The sequence below is a fragment of the Hippocampus zosterae genome, chromosome 4 (genome assembly GCF_025434085.1).
Source record: "Hippocampus zosterae strain Florida chromosome 4, ASM2543408v3, whole genome shotgun sequence".
Lineage (NCBI taxonomy): Eukaryota > Metazoa > Chordata > Actinopteri > Syngnathiformes > Syngnathidae > Hippocampus > Hippocampus zosterae.
The window spans coordinates 1,798,774-1,818,077 of record NC_067454.1 but is presented as its reverse complement, the minus strand read 5'-3'; the positions used below and the strand labels follow the sequence as shown (position 1 = coordinate 1,818,077).

At 45.5% G+C, this 19,304-nt stretch overlaps 1 protein-coding gene across 7 annotated transcripts in view; it reads right to left on the bottom strand.

The window, feature by feature from the left end:
* The window catches only part of LOC127599008 (protocadherin-9), a 174,901-nt gene that overhangs the window by 107,821 nt on the left and 47,776 nt on the right, over window positions 1-19,304 (bottom strand). For 4 of the 7 annotated variants that reach the window (XM_052062617.1, XM_052062621.1, XM_052062619.1 and 1 more), the window contains exon 3: window positions 13,123-13,224. The exons of the other annotated variants lie outside the window; for them this stretch is intronic. In XM_052062617.1, coding sequence (XP_051918577.1) covers window positions 13,123-13,224 — 102 coding nt within the window. The remainder of the gene's footprint in view (window positions 1-13,122; window positions 13,225-19,304) is intronic. 7 annotated transcript variants of the gene reach the window in all.

The window sequence follows — 19,304 nt, the reverse complement described above, 5'->3', positions numbered from 1 at the left end:
GTTGCCAGCCAATCGCAGGGCACACAGAAACGAACAACCATTCGCACTCACACTCACACCTAGGGACAATTTAGAGCGTCCAATCAGCCTGCCATGCATGTTTTTGGAATGTGGGAGGAAACCGGAGCACCCGGAGAAAACCCACGCAGGCCCGGGGAGAACATGCAAACTCCACACAGGGAGGCCGGAGCTGGAATCGAACACGGTACCTCTGCACTGTGAAGCCGACATGCTAACCACTGGCCTACCGGGCCGCCACACCTTATCTAATTGCTTGTCATTTATATCCTGAGAGTATTAGCATAGTTTTGGTCTCTTTTTTTAAATATTCAAAATGTTATCATGGTGAATATTTCTCTCACACAGTAAGAATCTGTGTATGTGCTACTGTCAATGAACTATGGATATTCGAAAAGAGAAGAGAAAGGTGAATCTGCCTTGAAAATGGATTTAAAATGTTGATTAGGAGTTGAAAACACGACAGGATCAGAGCTGGAGGTCTCCCTAAGTTCCGGTTCAAATTGGACAATTGTCACTTGTAGGGTAGCATTCAAGTCTCCAGAAAGTCAGCTTTTAAAAGATGTATAACATGTTCACACATGTACTCAGCTGACGACGTGCCTCAGCGATTTGTTTTGACAGATGACGGAGGGCCGTTCGGCGGGCCCTCCTAACTTTAAGGGTTTAAAATGAAGAGAATGAAAGGCATGAAGAAAGACAAGTCGAGAGCGCCACGACGAGGAAGGCAGAATACTTTGGAAAGGACGCATTTTCGCAAAGAGAGGCAAGTACTCCGAGGATTGTGTTGTTTGAAAGAAACATCGGCCCGCTTAATTTATGTGTGTTTTTACTACAGTGAAATTAACATTAATATTTAATTTACAAGGACGGCACATACAACATTTCCCGAGAAAAAAAAAATGTTACTCATTTGCAGGCTTGCTTCCTAGTCAAGCTTCAGAACTGTCCTGAATAACATTAAAATATCATTATAATAATAAATAGCATGAATAAATATGTAGGGAAAGGCAATTTCGACAATAGTGCACAGCTGAATAAAGTTGATTACAATAGGCTATGAACTTGCGTGGTGCAGTGCGGTCAGGTTTTCGAGCTAGATGCATGACATTATTGTCTGGCATCCATCTATTAGAATTCATCAAGTTTTGGACTCGAAGTCTTACCTTGCTATAAAACAGTGTTGTTTCTGACCATTTTTAAAAGGTTGGGAACCTCTGGTATAATTATTCGTTGGGGGTTCAGGGAAGGGTCCAGTCGACGGCTCTATTTTGATTCTCAGGGCAAAGTCAAGCGCAAAGTGTAGCCTAACAGTGCAGGGTGGTGCAGTTTTTTGTCTTTTGCTAGTTTGCGCGACTTTGCAATGGTACAATTGGCCGTTTGCGCCTTTCTGCGATATTGTGCGATGGAACGCTGGCATCCCTCATTTTACATTAACATTAAAATTGAGGCGGTCCAACCGCACACGGTGCTTGACATTGCGGAAGCAGAAATACATTCGCTGGAGCCCGTGCATAACATTGAGCAGATAACCTGCAGGATCTCCCCTTGTGGATTACGTACTCGGCCGTGCATGTGACGTGGGCAATCGGAGACCACCATGCACTGTTCATGTGTAACCCTCCCCAATATGACGGGGATGGTATTAAAATAGTTCTAAGTTAATAACGATTATAATTTGTTTAAAGATTCGGAGAGAGTGTCCCACGCCGGTGTCATGTTTATGAATGAACTACCGCCACGCACGTCTGTGAAGAGTCGAATTTTTCTGCCCGCGAATTGATGAAATAAACCAGCTGTGCGGTGCAAGGGACATCTTAAAGCAGGGGTGTCCAAAGTGGGTCGTGGCTGTGACACACCTGATTCAAATGATCAGCTCATCAACCAGCTCTGGGGCAGCATTAGAACAATCCTGATGATGTGAATCAGGCGTGTTGCTCCTGGGAGAGCTGGAAAACGGGCAGGACAGCTGCCCTCTGGGACCGACCTTGGACACCCCTGTCTTAAAGTCTCAAATGTGGTGTAATTTTTGAAACCAGATCGGAAGAACGTCGAGTTTAGCATAGCACGTCCTCTAATTCAAAAACAAGCAAAATTCAACCATTGCTTCTGCACGAAAATGACGATGCAGCCACGAGCAGACTATTTTCTGTTCACATATTATCGGATGAAACGGGGGCGAGGCAATTTCGTACACCAGAATACTCAGAAAGGAGGAGCACGACCCTTAACATCAACGTCTAGAAAAAATTTGCCCATTTTTATGACGATCGTACGGGCGCTATTCCAACTCATATACGGCCCATCGGTGTTACGGGAGTTTTTCGAATTGCGTCATTAGAAACTTGCTTTTTGTGGTTGCTTGTTGGATCTGCTCGTCACAATGATTAGGTCTCTATGACCATGTAACAAACATTTTTCCATTTGGCACTTTGTATTTTCAAATGTGCTTGGCACTTGCACTGCCCTGGAAGTATTGCAGATCAAGCGTATTAATCCAATCAGAATACAATCTGCGGGGATTTAAGACTTGACTGCTCAAGGTTACAACTGCCATTACGAAATGATCCAAACACATTTGGGCGTCTCGCCCATGATATTAAAAAAAAATGGGATTGTATATGAACCAAAGATTCTTCGAGATTAGCTCAAAGCGAGCGTCACACCAACAACAAGTATTTCCATATTTTGAATACAATAGTCCCCAATTTATAAAGGTACAGAATTCCTCTTGGCGGGTAAACTTGATCTTCCTTCAAGTCAAAGCTTGTCATTGACAGATGCCTCAAATGCATCTTTGTTCTCGACTTGTGCACCGAAAAAAAAATGTAATTAATAAGATCATCCTAAAACTGCTATTGTGCGTGGACTGCAAATTTGTTTCGGCGTGCGCCATGTGGCTCATAGCGCGGCTTAGCAAACTAGTTCAAAACAAAAGGTTTTTTTTTTTTTCTTGAAATAGGTCAATGGTGCCGAACGGGTTCTTTCATTACGTTCAAGGATTAACATTCTCTAAATTTCATAACCAAAGTAGGTCATGAAAACATATACTGGGGATTAGGAATATCCATGATATTTTTTGTAGGTGGGGGGGGGGACTGTGGCCGGGGAGGCGGGGGGGGGGGGGGGCTGTAGTGAAATAATCATCAGTGTCAAACTCAGGTCCCGGAGGTTCGCTGGCCTGCATGTTTTCCAAGTCTCCCTGTTGCAACACACCTGATTCAAATGAACTGGTTCAATGTCAGGCTTGCGCGGAGCTTGCTGATGATCTGATCATTTGAATCAGGTGTGTTGCAACAGGGAGACTTGGAAAAAACATGCTGGGCAGCGGCCCTCCAGGACTCGACTTTGACACCTATGTCGTAAAACGTATTTGCAGAACCAATTACCAGAATAATTAAAGGTACTGGTGAATCACAAAGACAATGCCAGTCTTGCTAGCATTCTTCAACACGGGGAAAAAATGTAACGTCTGCCAAGCTCGACAGAAGTAAGCAAAATTGAAAAAAAAAACTCTCCTATTCTGATGAAATGCATTCCACAAACAGCAGAGTGGTTAGCATGCCTGGCTCACAATTCGGATGCCTTGATACGTTCATTCATTCATTCATCTTCCGAGCCGTTTGATCCTCATTAGGGTCGCGGGGGATGCTAGAGCCTATCCCAGCTGTCTTCGGGCAGTAGGCGGGGGACACCCTGAATCGGTTGCCAGCCAATCGCATGGCACACAGAAACGAACAACCATTCGCACTCACACTCACACCGAGGGACAATTTAGAGTGTTCAATCAGCCTGCCACGCATGCTTTTGGAATGTGGGAGGAAACCGGAGCACCCGGAGAAAACCCACACAGGCCCGGGGAGAACATGCAAACTCCACACAGGGAGGCCGGAGCTGGAATCGAACCCGGTACCTCTGCACTGTGAAGCCGACGTGCTAACCACTGGACTACCGGGCTGCCCGCCTTGATACATTGTCACGTTTATTCATGTGTGATGTTTTTCTGCCTGGCGCTCGATGGCATTAACTTGGGACATGAAATGACATCACATGAAAGCAGTAACATGTTTGTTGTCCCCACAAGGTGCTTGATGGTGTGCAACGAATGTGAAGTGCACTTCACTTATGCAGTCGATATTCTAGTTGAAAAAACAAAAACTGCCGACAACGAGCATTTTTTTTTTACCTTCAATTCAGTAACTATGATTCTCTCTACCCACACAACTGTACAGCCTCAAAGACCCCCCCCCCCCGCCCCCGCTTCCCCCCAAAAAGGGCATGACTCAAAATCCCAGCAGAATCATTGAAATAGAAAATCCACTTCAAAGTCTCATTTCATCCAAGCAAGACTCATCCGCCGATGCCTGCACCACTGTAGTCAGGCCCCACAGGTACTGGATTTCGGGTCAATATGCTGATAAAGCCGGTTAATGATGCCTTCATAGACCACGAGGTCTACAGAGGCTGACCCCGCGAAATTGAAAAATTTATTTATACATTTCAACAGTTGTACTTTTCTATTTTTTTCCTAAATCGCCAATTTCTCTAATGTTGTTGTTTGTTTTTTTTGTTTTCCATTTTCACGGCTGAACTTGAGAGCTGATTTGACTTTTGAAATACTAATTAGAGTACTTAAGGTTGGCAAGCCCTGGTCTTGCCGCATCTAGACCCCCCCGCCCCCGCCCCTCCTTTTTTATGGATTATGTTAAAAAGAATTCAATGACAAAATAGGCTTTTATTATCCAGAAATCACTTCATTTTGATGAGTCAGTCAGATCCTTCAACAGAACCTGCAAAAATGACACACATCACTGAGTGGATTCACGTGGCCTTGTCATGCATGTCAGAATTTTTTTGTTGGTGGTGTCCAGATTGGAGCTGCGCGGGTTTTTCAGGACTGGGTGGCACATCAAAGGCTGCCTTCACATCTGTTGCCTGGGCACACGAATCTTGTCCGCGCAACGTGTTTGATGATGGTCACGGACTTATTACTTGCGATTGCCAAGGTTCATAGCATGAGGATTTTTGCTCAGCGGCGGGAAGTTTACGACTCTATGAATGTCACGATGATATTAAAAAACAAACAAACAAAAACAAACAGATAATCTGAAGGGCAGCACGGTTATGGACTGATTAGCGCTTCCGCCTCACTGTGGCGAAGGGGCAAGGTTCGATTCCGGCTCCGGCTTTCCTTTGTGGAGTTTGCATGTTCTCCCTATGCCTGGGTGGTTTTTCTCCGGGTACTTCGTTTTTTTCCCACTTTCAAAAATCACGCATGCCAAGTTTTTTGGAGGACACGAAATTGTCCCTCGGTGCGACTGTGAGCGTGAATCTACGTGTGCACTGTGATTGGCTGGAAACCAGTTCGGGATGTACCCCACCTACTGCCCAAAGATGGCTGGAATGGGCTCCGGCACACCCGCGACCCTCGTAGACGGATTAGAAAATGGAGGTTACGGATGGATGGCTAATCTGAGGGCTGCCGTTGAGTACATTTGCACAAATAAGGGCACATGCAGGCCCTTTATTTTAAGCCAATATGTTTGTTTTTATAATGCATTTCTCTATGGGCCATTTTGTTATGACAACAAAATGTCTTCACTCCCCCCCACCCCCTTAATCGAACAAAAATAAACAACGTGTAAAGGTAGAAAATGAGGTTGAACAAACATATTTCCCTGGAGTGAATGTTGTGGTGCCTCATTCTTTCTTTCCGCTGTCCCAATTAACAGCTTTGCTAGCAATTAGCCAAATCAAGTCTTATTTTACAGGAAACCCAGGGGGGTATGTGTGTCAAGAACCAGAGCTGGAGCTCAAGAAAAAAAAAAAAAAAAAACGTCAGCAAAATCATCGTGGTCCTTGCTATGGAATAATTGGGAGAATGAGGATAAATGCTCTTTGCTTTACGTGTTGAACTCTCTCCTGTCGACTACTTATACATCGGCTTGTGCGAACAAGAGAAGAAGGAAAAATAAATAAATCTATAAAGCCCGGATACATTTGAGTGGTACTTTTTTCAAATAGACAGTAAACTAGCTGGGGCGAAATGAATTGACGAACGAACTGGGCCCAGTAGTTGCCATGGAGTGAAATTCATTCCCGAAGTCTGAAGCCATTCGGTTTACTTCGAAGGGGAGCCCTTGTGCTGACACAGGCAGCCGGTGTGCCACGGGACGGGACATGATCTGATTTCACTTCATTTGACTGAAAAGTATTCGTCTTATTTTAGATATAATATTTAAAACATTTTTCTTCATCTATCTATGCCAGTAACGTAGCGTGAAAGGCACAACTATAAGTGACACGGAATTTAATGATATTCGCTTAAATGGCGGAAGGCAAAAGTAACATTTCACAGGGTCAAGCAGATTTTTTTCCCAAACTAATATTCATTCATTCATCTTCCGAGCCGCTTGATCCTCACTAGGGTCGCGGGGGGTGCTGGAGCCTATCCCAGCCGTCTTCGGGCAGTACGCGGGGGACACCCTGAATCGGTTGCCAGCCAATCGGAGGGCACACAGAAACGAACAACCATCCACGCTCACACTCACACCTAGGGACAATTTAGAGTCTTCAATCAGCCTGCCACGCATGTTTTTGGAATGTGGGAGGAAACCGGAGCACCCAGAGAAAACCCACGCAGGCCCGGGGAGAACATGCAAACTCCACACAGGGAGGCCGGAGCTGGAATCGAACCCGGTACCTCTGCAATGTGAAGCCGACGTGCTAACCACTGGGCTACCGGGCCGCCCCAAACTAATATCCTTCAATCAATTTACAAATAACAACGACAAGCTACGTCCTGTGCGTTTCTCATCGCCATTTTAATTCAGATCGCATGTGCCACAAGAACTGAAAACCAGAAATGCTTTGTAGCGTTAGCGTGTTCTTATGCGCGTGTGCCCAATGGCAAACTTTCTGCTCACAAGCGCGCGGCTCGGTGACAATTTGCAAGCTCTTGTCAACAAAGTAACGGAATCAATTAAAGCTGTGATCTTTTTCGCTATGAGAGCACTGCGTTAAAAAAGCCTTGTAATCAGGACACCGATTTCTCTCATTGTCGCCTAGCCCAAAGCGCTTCGCTCCAATGATTGTCCTCCATGAACGCAAAAATAGAATTTAACATGGTGCAACTTTTTCGAGCTTGTGGCCTTTTTTTTTAATTTTTTTATTTTTTATTAACCACCTGGGAGTACAAACAGAACCGTTCCAGCGAATATCCCGGGCCACGAGATGCAACAGTCCAAATTTAACCTTGCTTTGCTGCTTTTATACTCGCGCTTAAGGTAGGCTGTAACAATTGATCACCCGCTTCCGATATCGGTGGATTACTGCACACTCAAATGAACTTTATGTTCCAACGCAGTCAAAGTTTACCGCAACGGATCCGCTTTTTGCCGCCGGTGCGTTTAAGGGATTCTCTGCCTCAACTTTGGAAATCAATCATGAGATCGTAAGTTCTTTCTGCTTTCATCGAATACAGACACTCCAGTGTGGTGTGATTCTGACACTTTTGTTTCCAGTACAAAGTTCTCGGATAGATATCAAACAAGCTAGCGCATGTGCTAGTGTGAGAGAGAAACGTCAAAAGGGCGGTAAGAGGCGCCTCAGAAAAACCGACGCAAGAAAGAAGGCTGCTATTTCTTAAGATGAATATTCTCCAGAGACTCACATTCTTTGAATCTTATTTGTTTCTTTGTTTTTTTCTTCCTCCATACTGTATGGATCACAAGGGGAGGAAAGGCGATTGGGAATTTAAAAGCAAAGGTATCAACACCAATGCAGCAGTTTTTCGTCAAGGCCGCGGCGCTCAAAGCAAACAAGAACTCTGCATTCTCTGGATTTCCTGACATACTTTTCTCCCCGTGGTTTGCATTCAAAGGAGCCCATCGCGATCCCAAAACCTGCCACTGTCACTAATTCCCCCCCCCCACACACACCCTCGCCCCCCCCCCCCCTTGTCGGAGACAAAGAGGTTTTAAGTCTGTGGGAGTTGTTGCAGTGCGCTCCGCCACTTGCAGGCAATATTTCACCCCATCCATCTCGCAAGGATAATAGAGTGCCCTTGCTTCTCGACGCCTGGAGGAGTGACCAGTTATCACGAGCCACCAGCCCCCGTTGTTAATAAAAACCGGGATGGGAGGATCACGTCGGGGATAAAAAGAGAAGGGAGACGCATGAGGGGGTAGAGGACAAATGGGCGCCTGTTATTTTGACAGATGTCTCCAACCGGTAAAGTTAATGCGAGCGGCAATTAGTAACCAAAGTTGGCATCTTACCTTTTGAAGATAAATTTAGACCTCTGCGTTTCAGGTCACGGGCAGGAGAAGTGAAAAGAATTGGGAGTGGCTCAGAGGATGATCGAGCTAATGGCCAAAGTGACCTTCGGAAAAAGTCCAACATTAAGAAGAGAAAGTGGCGTGTCATACAAATCCACTGCGGCTTAATCCACTCGTGGCTTTTGGATGGCAGAAGGGCGTCGACCCTTTTTGATTACTCCGCATAGCATTTTTGGCACACGTTCCCACCTGAACCTTTTGAAGGCTTCTCAGTCTCTGGGTCATGTAAGTTCAATGAGACCAGCCCAAATTAGTTTGTTTGGAGCATTTGGAGCATCGGCACTTGAGCAGCATTTCGGCGTGTGAAGGTTGAGCTTCCTCACACGTTTTGGGTGGATTTCCATGTAGGGGGTAGAGTTTGCCATGAATCCACGCCATTCAAGATAGTCCACAACAACAACCGTTGTTGTTGTGGACTATAAACAAAGATGAGTTGAGTCGCACAGGTGATTTAAGTTCATCCTTTCATTCATCTTCCGACCCGCTTGATCCTCACTAGGGTCACGGGGGGTGCTGGAGCCTATCCCAGCTGTCTTCGGGCAGTCGGCGGGGGACACCCTGAATCGGTTGCCAGCCAATCGTAGGGCACACAGAAACGAACAACCATTCACACTCACACTCACACCTAGGGACAATTTAGTGTTCAATCAGCCTGCCACACATGTTTTTGGAATGTGGGAGGAAACCGGAGCACCAGGAGAAAACCCATGCAGGCCCGGGGAGAACATGCAAACTCCACACAGGGAGGCCGGAGCTGGAATCGAACCCGGTACCTCTGCACTGTGAAGCCGACGTGCTAGCCACTGGACTACCGGGCCGCCCAGAAAGTGAAACAGTTCTTTGATAAATCCTGAGTGACATCAGATTAGAAACTTGAGGTCCAAGTCTGGTTGGCGAAGGTTTTGCGACTTATAAATCTCCAGTGGCAAGTCTTGCTTCATGTCACACATTGCAAGTATAAAAAAATTGTACTTGACAAGAAAGGAGGCACTGTACTAGCAACTTTCTCGAGCGATTGGGAGAAGGGAGAAGTCTGGCTCAACTTTTATCACATCGACAGTTCTACATTTTTGTTGTTGTTGTTATTTATTTCATTTGATATTTGTTTGATGTCGGCATAATTCGTTCGTGTTAATCTGTCACAATGCTCCTCCATCTCTGGGACATGTCCTGAAACCAGCTGATCTTATTCCCGTGCAAACACGTGGCAAAATTGAAATTGAGGAAATTCAACATTGCATTTTTTTTTTGTGGAACCAGATGCCCGAGCCACTTCCTCTGGCTCCTCTCAATGGGGGACAATCGATGACCCTCCTCCTCAACCCTCCCATACGAGCAACCGTAGATGGAGTTTGCATCTTTGCAGATCCTGCCCCCATCCGGCCGCCGAGCTTCCCACTCCGTCCTCTGCTCACTTGTGAACAAGACCAAGAACAAGAAGTTCCCCAGTGTGGGATGAATAAAGGATATCTTATCTTATCTTATCTTATCTTAAAATACTTCTCCGCACAGGGGCAGGATCTCCTTCCTGAGCCGGAGAAGGCGCACCGACCATTTACTCACCGAGTACCACGGCCTCAGATTTGGACCTGCTGATTCTCATTCCAACCTCTTTTCACTCGGCTGCGAAGCGAGCGAGCGTTGAAGATTGCGGCTTGATGAAGCCAACGGGGCCACGTAATCCCCAAAAAGGAAAGACGTACGGTAATACCGAGGCTTTGGCTCTGCCTTGGAATTCGGTCATTGAAGCTGTCTGAACAAAATTGGTGACAAAAGGTCAGCCTCGGTGGGATCAAATTGTCGCTGAAAAATGAATCCGACTTCCAGCCTGTATTGGGGCCCCCCCGTCGACCCGACTCGTGACACCGACTGTACGGGGACGAAGCAGACTGCACCTATGTCAACATTAAATGGATTCCGTGGTTATTTGGAAATGCTGCTGCTCCTGTTGTTGTCTAAGAAGGATTTGTTTTGATGTGTGTTCTCCAAAGAGATGTGGGAGGGGGGTGGGGGGGTGTCAAAAAGTGGCTGCACAGCCCAAACGGAGCAAAGTCACGGCTGAAATCAGTCATGAAATTCACATATTCACATTCTCAAGCTATCAGAGACAACGAGCTGTTTTGATGACCAAAGTACTAATCCAAGCGCTTTTCCTGTTTCAACAACCTTTCGAAACAGCAATTTCTCCACACGCCATTTTGGAACATCGCACAAGGATATCAATAACCAAGCAAATCCTGCTTTTGCCATTTTCCCAGTATACTTTAAATTGCATTTATCACCACCCCCGCCCCCCCAAAAAAATACAGCCCGAGGAGGGTTTTGTTATGTGAGAAGGACCAGAAGTCTTAAATCAAAAAAAGCATCTCGTGCTTATGACCACAGAAAGATAAAATATCATCGCAGGCTGGGAATATTGCGAGTGAATTCTGGAGATGTGCTGTGGTTTGACGCCTGACTGGAGCCACTCTGGTCTAATCAGTGCAGCACAAGACGGTACCCGAGGGCTTGTTTTCGGCGAGGTGAGACTTCCATTGTCTATGCTGATGGTGTCCTGCTGTCTTGTGAGCCATCCCCACGTGTTGGTATTCAAACCACAAGTGCGCAGGTGATAAATGTTTCATGTCTGCACAACTAATGAGAATAAAGGTAGGCGGCAAGATAATACCTGGTCAAACAAAGCAACACATTGAGACAAAATGCATGGAAACACACTATTTTGCTGCAACATTTGTATGCAAATTGTACACAGTAATCCCTCGTTTATCGCGTTAATGGGGACCAAAACCACCCGCGATAAACGAAAATCCCCGTACTAGCAACCAATAAACATATCTAGGTAATTTATTCATTTTTATAATTATATATTAAATTATTAAATTATAAAATTAAATATATTATTTTTTATTTTTTATTTTAAGTCCGCAAACGGTCCGCAAGAAGCTGCAAAACAACAGCGAGTCACTTAGAGCAACATATAAAGTACTGTACTCCGTGTATATGAAAACAAAATATTTATTTATTTATTTTGTGAATATGTAATAAATATGTAATACATAAAAAAATCCGTGATGCACTGACGCCGCGATAAACAAACCGCGAAATGGCGAGGGATCACTGTGTGTGTATATATATATATATATATATATATATATATATATATATATATATATATAATTTTTTATTTTCATATTTTTTTCTCTTCTTCTTTCTACATACATTCTTGCTGCTGGAGGCTGTAAATTTCCCCATTGTGGGACAAATAAAGGATATCTTATCTTATCTTATTGTGGTAAAACGTTTTGTACATACTCAGGCTCGGAATCACCCTCTAAATCCCGATTTGCTATTTGGCCTTTGGTTCCGATAGAATCATTATTCAATGTACTATTCTGAAATATCGAAACATTTTTATCTTTTTATTTTAACCAGGATCCTCGCCGTACCGCCAAAAGGTAAAATCTGTCATTCGCTTCACCCAAGAAAAAATAAAACAAAAAAACAAAGATTAAAACAAATATAAAAACAATCTGTCATAATGCTGAATGACATATATTAACAATATTTTATTTCTGGATTTTGGATGGGGAGAAAGGTGCACATTTCTCTTCATCCAAAATGTGTTACTGTGCGAGGTCAGTGTGTGATGTGTAATGCGTCTTGTAGATGCTAATTGTTTCAGAGAACGATAATTGCAGACAAATGGAAAATGAGTGGTGTGAAATCGGGACTTGTGAAATGTGAACGTTATAAGGGTGGAAACGTAAACGGGGAACGTCAACGAGAGGTTGGGCTGCAGTAAGCAGTTAGCAACTGACCGTGGTGTGGGGACGCAGGTGGGATGTCTTATATTTTATGATTTTTATTTTTTAAAGTTTATCTTGACAACACGTAACTGGAACCTTGGGCAAAAACAGTGGCAGGAAGCAGGTCCCCGTTAAAAGAAATAAAAGACCAATTAAATAATTCCCATTGAGGTAGAGAATTTTTTCACAAATATTGGCGGTGGTTTAGCAATTACAATAACACGGCAAAATATTCCGCCACCATGTTGGCACAAGGTTGCGTTTACATCACAGGTAGACAAAAAACGGGTTAATATGGACCCTGTAGACATCATTATGTTGCCGTCTGTCTGTGCCTCTTTCTTCTCCTTGCGGACCTTCTATATAAGCGCACGTGCTACGCGTGGGCGTTATGTTTGTAGGATATTATGGCAGTTCCACGGGATCGGAATCACCGTGGGCAATCATCAGTCAGGTGCATATAGAGAGAGATCAAGAAAAGAAAAGCTGCGCTTTCAAGAGGATCACCGAGGCACAGAAGCAAATTATCGTGGCGAGACCGTTCATAATGGAATGAGAATAAAGAAACCTTGCCTGTGTTTCTGTGAAAAGTCAGAGAAACCGACGTCAACATTCTCCCGCCGGAAGACGATCAGGCTATGTTTTCCAAGTCTGCCCTTCATGAGACACCAGTACTGATTATGCCGGTAAAAAGGACAGGCATAATTTCACCACGTCAAGCGATGAGCCGAATGAGGTTGTAACGACAATGGAAGACAATTTCGAATGAGTGAAGAAGACTTGAAGTGTATGAAGGGAGTAGGACGAGACCAAGCATGCTTGAATGAGAGGCAAACGTTGGATTTGCAACAAGTCACTTCAACTTCACAAGCCAAATTCTCGTACGATGCATCGATAATTGAATGAGATGCTTGGATGCATGGTGATTCATGAAAAAAAATGGGACAATTTGTACTCACTAAGGGTGTGCAAGGGGTCCAATATTCAGGGTTGAGCTCAGCTCGGGGACGTAGGTCCAGATATTCAGGGTTCAGTTCAGTTCGGGCGCGCGTTAGCGTTCCCTTTAACGAAGATTAGAAAATAAAAGTTAGAAAATGGTACGTTAAGAGAAAAAAAGTTATTTGTGCAGATCTTTTACATACATCCAACAAGTACGTTCCGCCGGGGCAAAGTCAAGCAACATACCGGGCTTACAAGCATGCAATTCATCAGTGAATGTAAAACTCTTCTCCAGTTCTCAAAGGAGCCCGGCGCTTGTACACCTTGCACTGAATCGAGATCAATCAGGAGCAGGATAATGTGGAACAGCTTGTCATGGCGGAACAATTAAAAGTACAAATGAGTGAGATTTCGAAAGGAAATCCTGCATGCTAAATTAGGAGCAAATACTGTCACAGACAATTGCAGCATCCATTTTTTTTTGGTTTGTTTTTTTTTGAGCCCCGTGCCCGAGATGAGACTGTAAGTCAGTGGAACGGACTGAATCTTGTGGGCCCCACGAGGTCCTTGATGTATGCCATAATTATCTGCTGATTCTCAAAATGGCTGCGCCTAATGAGGCTACATACTCCGTATGAAACCTCAGGCATGAATCACTGTCGTTAGCCGACACCCACATCAACAACATCGACGCAGGGCTGAAGCGCAACGACGGAAGACGTAGCCCTCATCCAGGCAGTGGCGTCCAACTCGGATTCGGCATCAGCAAAGGCCACATCGGATGTGAAACTTATTCACAAGCGCAGATATCTGCCCCCAGACTCAAAATACTTAGTACAAATTTTCTCCAGTATGTAAACTTTAACAACTAATACATAATCAGCTCCTTTATTCATTCATTCATCTTCCGTACCGCTTGATCCTCACTAGGGTGGCGGGGGGTGCTGGAGCCTATCCCAGCTGTCTCCGGGCAGTAGGCGGGGGACACCCTGAATCGGTTGCCAGCCAATCGCAGGGCACACATAGACGAACAACCATTCACACTCACACTCACACCTAGGGACAATTTAGAGTGTTCAATCAGCCTGCCATGCATATTTTTGGAATGTGGGAGGAAACCGGAGCACCCGGAGAAAACCCACGCAGGCCCGGGGAGAACATGCAAACTCCACACAGGGAAGCCGGAGCTGGAATCGAACCCGGTACCTCTGCACTGTGAAGCCGACGTGCTAACCACTGGACTACCGGGCTGCCAGCTCCTTTATTGTTCTGCAAAAAAATGGTGGTCTGTTTTATTTTATTTTTTTTATGCTACACTATGCTAAATGTTGTATACAGTATTCTTATATTCGGTGCCCTCTTGTGGTTTTTTTCCTGCACTGTAGGAGTGAAAGTTGAAAAGATTTTTTTTCAGTCATCCTGCAATTGTAAACAAAGTGATAGGGAATCTCATCAAAGGCCGATAATAGCGCTGTCAATAAAATTGCTGTCGGAACACAACGAGAAAAAGGGTTCGTTCGCCTTAAGTAACGAACTCAGCTTCTAATCACATTCTGACCCTTGTCGATAACGCTTTTTTACAGAGAACGTGGAAAGGTAAGAAGTTGTATCATCGTGCTGTATCTCCCCAGGGGCCTTTAAAGTCATTCCGCTGAACTTGTGGGCGAGGAGATGAGTTTCATTAGGGGGATAAAACACACTTTAATTAGCTTTACCATTAGCCGAGCGCTGCCAACGCAAGCGAGTCACAGCAGACCTTTAGTTCTGTTTAATTACATCGGCGATATCACAGTGTGCACTCTTCCCTGACATCACAAGACTACATTCTTTCCCCAACAAGTGTTTTTTTTTTTTTTTTTAACTCTGTGCGTGCGCGTGTCTGTGCGTGCGGTACAAAGAAAAGAGTGCTGTTTGGCAACTCGTGACTACTCATAAGATTCAGGAGCTCTAATGAATGACTCGATTGTTTGCATTTGTTTGTTGAAATATTTTGTGCTGTCGGGTTAAGATACCGATAACGATACAACAATCACACAATCCGAACCCTCGCAATTTTTTCAAAGTCTTCGTCACCTCTCGTGTCTTGCGCTGGACTGCCTTATGTTCAAATTAAGTGTCTAATCAGGGATACAATTATTCATTCATTCATCTTCCGTACCGCTTGATCCTCACTAGGGTCGCGGGGGGTGCTGGAGCCCATCCCAGCCGTCTCCGGGCAGTAGGCGGGGGACACCCTGAATCGGTTGCCAGCCAATCGCAGGGCACACAGAGACGAACAACCATTCGCACTCACACTCACACCTAGGGACAATTTAGAGCGTCCAATCAGCCTGCCATGCATATTTTTGGAATGTGGGAGGAAACCGGAGTACCCGGAGAAAACCCACGCAGGCCCGGGGAGAACATGCAAACTCCACACAGGGAGGCCGGAGCTGGAATCGAACCCGGTACCTCTGCACTGTGAAGCCGACGTGCTAACCACTGGACAACCGGGCCGCCCGGGATACAATTAATAAAAACATAATCTACTGAGACTAACTAGGAACTAAGGCCGATCTGGCGTTGCTTTTTGTGTGGTCCAATAAAATCCCACAAAAGAATATTTAAATAGAAAAGATATAAAGGATGGAAACTTTTTATCAGAGCATTTTCTTGCAAAACCTTGAGGCAATCTCAGTAAGCAAACGACACCTGTGACAATTGTCAGGTGTTTTGGCCCGCTCCCCATCGTTGCTGCACAGACAGAACCCCTCTGTCGAATGGAGCAAAGCAGCCCGAGGACATAGCCAAGCCTCCCCGATGGCAAGAAGCCGCAATTTTGTGGCGTGTGCGCTCCTTGTGAGTTTCTATTGTGCCAACGCCAGGCTTTTCACTTTCAAGTTAATTCAGTGACCGTTTGACGTATTCTATTAAAGTGATTGTTGTTCTTTGTTTTGAAATGTGAAGGTCAATTAGCCATTTTGATATTTGTCACGGGTTGGCGAGGCAAAACAAGAAGGGGTCCGGATCCCTACCCTGAGTAACCCCTTGCAGGACTTCAAATTGGGCAATGAGCAAATTCCGCATGAAGGAACTTTCATAGGTGGCACTCGGAGCGCAGTCAAATCAAGTCGAGCCTCGCGGGACTTGTTCCTTGGATATAGCCCAATCTGGGTTCATATATTAAGGCTGTAATCACCCTGTGCTGGCATGGCGCTCTGCTTCTTTTCAGCCTGATGACTTGGAAGCTGAAGCGGTGCTAATACAAATGAGCCTGGTAAGTGGTCCTGCGTGGCGAAAGTCCCCCCGGACATCAGACTGAAATCAGAGGAGTTGTGTTGTCTGGTCATCTGCGTTCCTGACTTACAATATAAAATAAGATTCGAATAACAACATGAAAAAGTGTCTTTCAGAAGCAACCTGAAGGTAAGACACTCGTTCCCTCCTCTGTTTAATCATCATCAGGGACTTCAGGTTAGGTACTCAACTGTTTGTCTGTTCATCTGCATCTACACTACAGGAAGCAATGCGACGGCTATCCTGATGAAAAAAATTGACCAAATTATTACGTCTATTCAGTTATTGGATTTTGGACGGTCATAGCTGAGGTCTTGAGGTTTGAATTTGGAGGACACGAGTCCGACATCCATCCATCCATCCATCCATCCATCCATCATCTACCGCTTATCCGGGGCCGGGTCGCGGGGGCAACAGCTTTAGCAGGGAAGCCCAGACTTCCCTCTCCCTAGCTACTTCTTCCAACTCTCCCCGGGGGATCCCGAGGCGTTCCCAGGCAAGCTGGGTGACATAGTCTCTCCAGCGTGTCCTGCGTCTTCCTCGGGGTCTCCTCCCAGTGGGACATGCCCGGAACACCTCACCGGGGAGGCGTTCAGGAGGCATCCGAATCAGATGCCCAAGCCACCTCATCTGGCTGAGTCCGACATTTTTTTTTAATTTTTGGGAATTGGCAACTCGTTAGAGAGATGCTCGTCTGCGTGCCTGCAATTGTCGAGGTGCCCTCGAGCAAGGCTGTCTTGGTAGTTCGTACACCTCAGCAATGTGCAGAGAATTTTACCTTAATGGACACGAATGTGAAAAGAATAAATTCAAATATTGTCCCATTCAAAAAGCTGCGCAGCAAGTGTCCTTTTCTCTGACGGCTACTTTGTACTCACCGTTCACTTTTTGTCACAGTCTGTGTTTTGGTGAAGAATTCCCCACAACCGGTCGTTTGGAAAACGAATGTGCGCGGCTCAGTTTGAAAAAGTAAAGCCAAAGGCCAAACATTGTGTTTCTCTTTCTCTGCCCCCGCCACCCCATCCTCCTGGTGCAAATGCAGCACTTCATTATACAATTTTGCATGCAATTATACACAGGCGACAAGGCGGGCAGACAGAACGCGTGTGGAAGGCATCACCTCCAATTATTCAGGAGGGGAAAGCAACGGCAGCCATTTCACAAAGCTTTCCTATCAAACGTAAAATGCTGAACGTGTGCCTCGTCACCATCCTTCTCCGTCTTTGTCTCCTTACACCAGGAGGTAGACAACCGGAGAGCCATGGTCCTGCCTGTTTTAGAAGTTTCCCAATTGAACATGCCTGATTCAAACGATCGGGGTCCATTCGCGAGCATCGACAGATCTTGCTGGTGAGCTGATGATTTGAATCATGTGAGGTGAGGTTGGGAAACTTGGAAAACAGGCGGGAGAGCAGCTCGCGAGGACCTGAGTTTCAAACCACTGCCTCATAGGTTCATTCATTCATTCATCTTCCTAACCGCTAGATCCTCACTAGGGTGGCCGGGGGTGCTGGAGCCTATCCCAGCTGTCTCCGGGCAGTAGGCGGGGGACACCCTGAATCGGTTGCCAGCCAATCGCAGGGCACACAGAGACGAACAACCATTCGCACTCACACTCACACCTAAGGATAATTTTGAGTGTTCAATCAGCCTGCCATGCATATTTTTGGAACGTGGGAGGAAACCGGAGCACCCGGAGAAAACCCACGCAGGCCCGGGGAGAACATGCAAACTCCACACAGGGAGGCCGGAGCTGGAATCGAACCCGGTACCTCTGCACTGCCTCATAGGTTCTTCCCTCCAATAGATGTGTCTCAACATGGACGTTGAAGCTAAATATATCTATATTTTTTTTAAGCCAGTCAGATTTCTCATTAAAGTTTTGCAACGTTTTAGTTGACTTTGCAATTTTAACAAGCCCCAGAGAAGTGAGCATGTGATTTCAAGTAAAATGAAGTCCACAGTATCGGATGTACGTTCTACAGAATGGCTTCCAAGGAAAAGACATCTAATTGCTTAACTCCTCTCCTTATCAGAGTCGTAGTGTCAATTCTTGCTGCGCTGGGGGGGGGGGAGAAAAAAAATGAGAGAAAGATTGAATCCAGCAACTGCCAGGTGGGACAAAGCGCAAAACAGCTTGGAGATGGAACAGCTGCTACCAGTAGCTCAGGTGTTGAAGCTAATGCTCCTCAACCCTTCAACAGCCACTTTTCCCAGCACTGCTTCCCGTACCAATTGAGGTTAGCATTTTTCAAATGAGATGACAATAATGCTTCTTGGACAGAAAACTGCCAAACGGGAAAGTGAGGTCATATAAGGTCGTGTGTCCTCTACCCAAGCCTAAAAACAGTTGCTGAAGTCGACAGTCGACATATGTTGTTGGCGGTGTCCCGTTCGAAGCGGTGCTGCATGCGGAAGGGGTAGAGCTGTTTGTCCAGCGTTGAAACTGTGTCTTTGATTAATGAAGGCCGATAAGATCTGCCTCTGTCACACACGATGAGTCCAAAACTTTGTCACGTCCTCTATTGAAATTAGCAGGACAAAGTCGTCATCGTGTGGCGTCGATCGTATCTGCCTCAACTCACCGTTGAATATCTGTGTGGCACTGGCGTGCTCTCTTAGCGTTTGTGTGGGTTTTCCCTGGGTACCCCTGTTCCCTCCCACGTTCCAAAATTAATCCAGCCATCCATTTTATAAGCCTCTGATCCTCTTTCGGGTCACAAGGGTGCTGGAGCCTATTCCAGATGACTTTGGGCGAGAGGCAGCCAATTGAAGGGCACATACTGGATCATCAAACGGAGGCAAACAACCATTCACACCCACAATCGCACCAAAGGACAATTTGGAGTCTTCAGTCAACCTAAATTCAAATCTGACAAAGGGTTTTTAAAATGTTGAGCCAAAAGCAAAAGGCAAAAAGAGAATG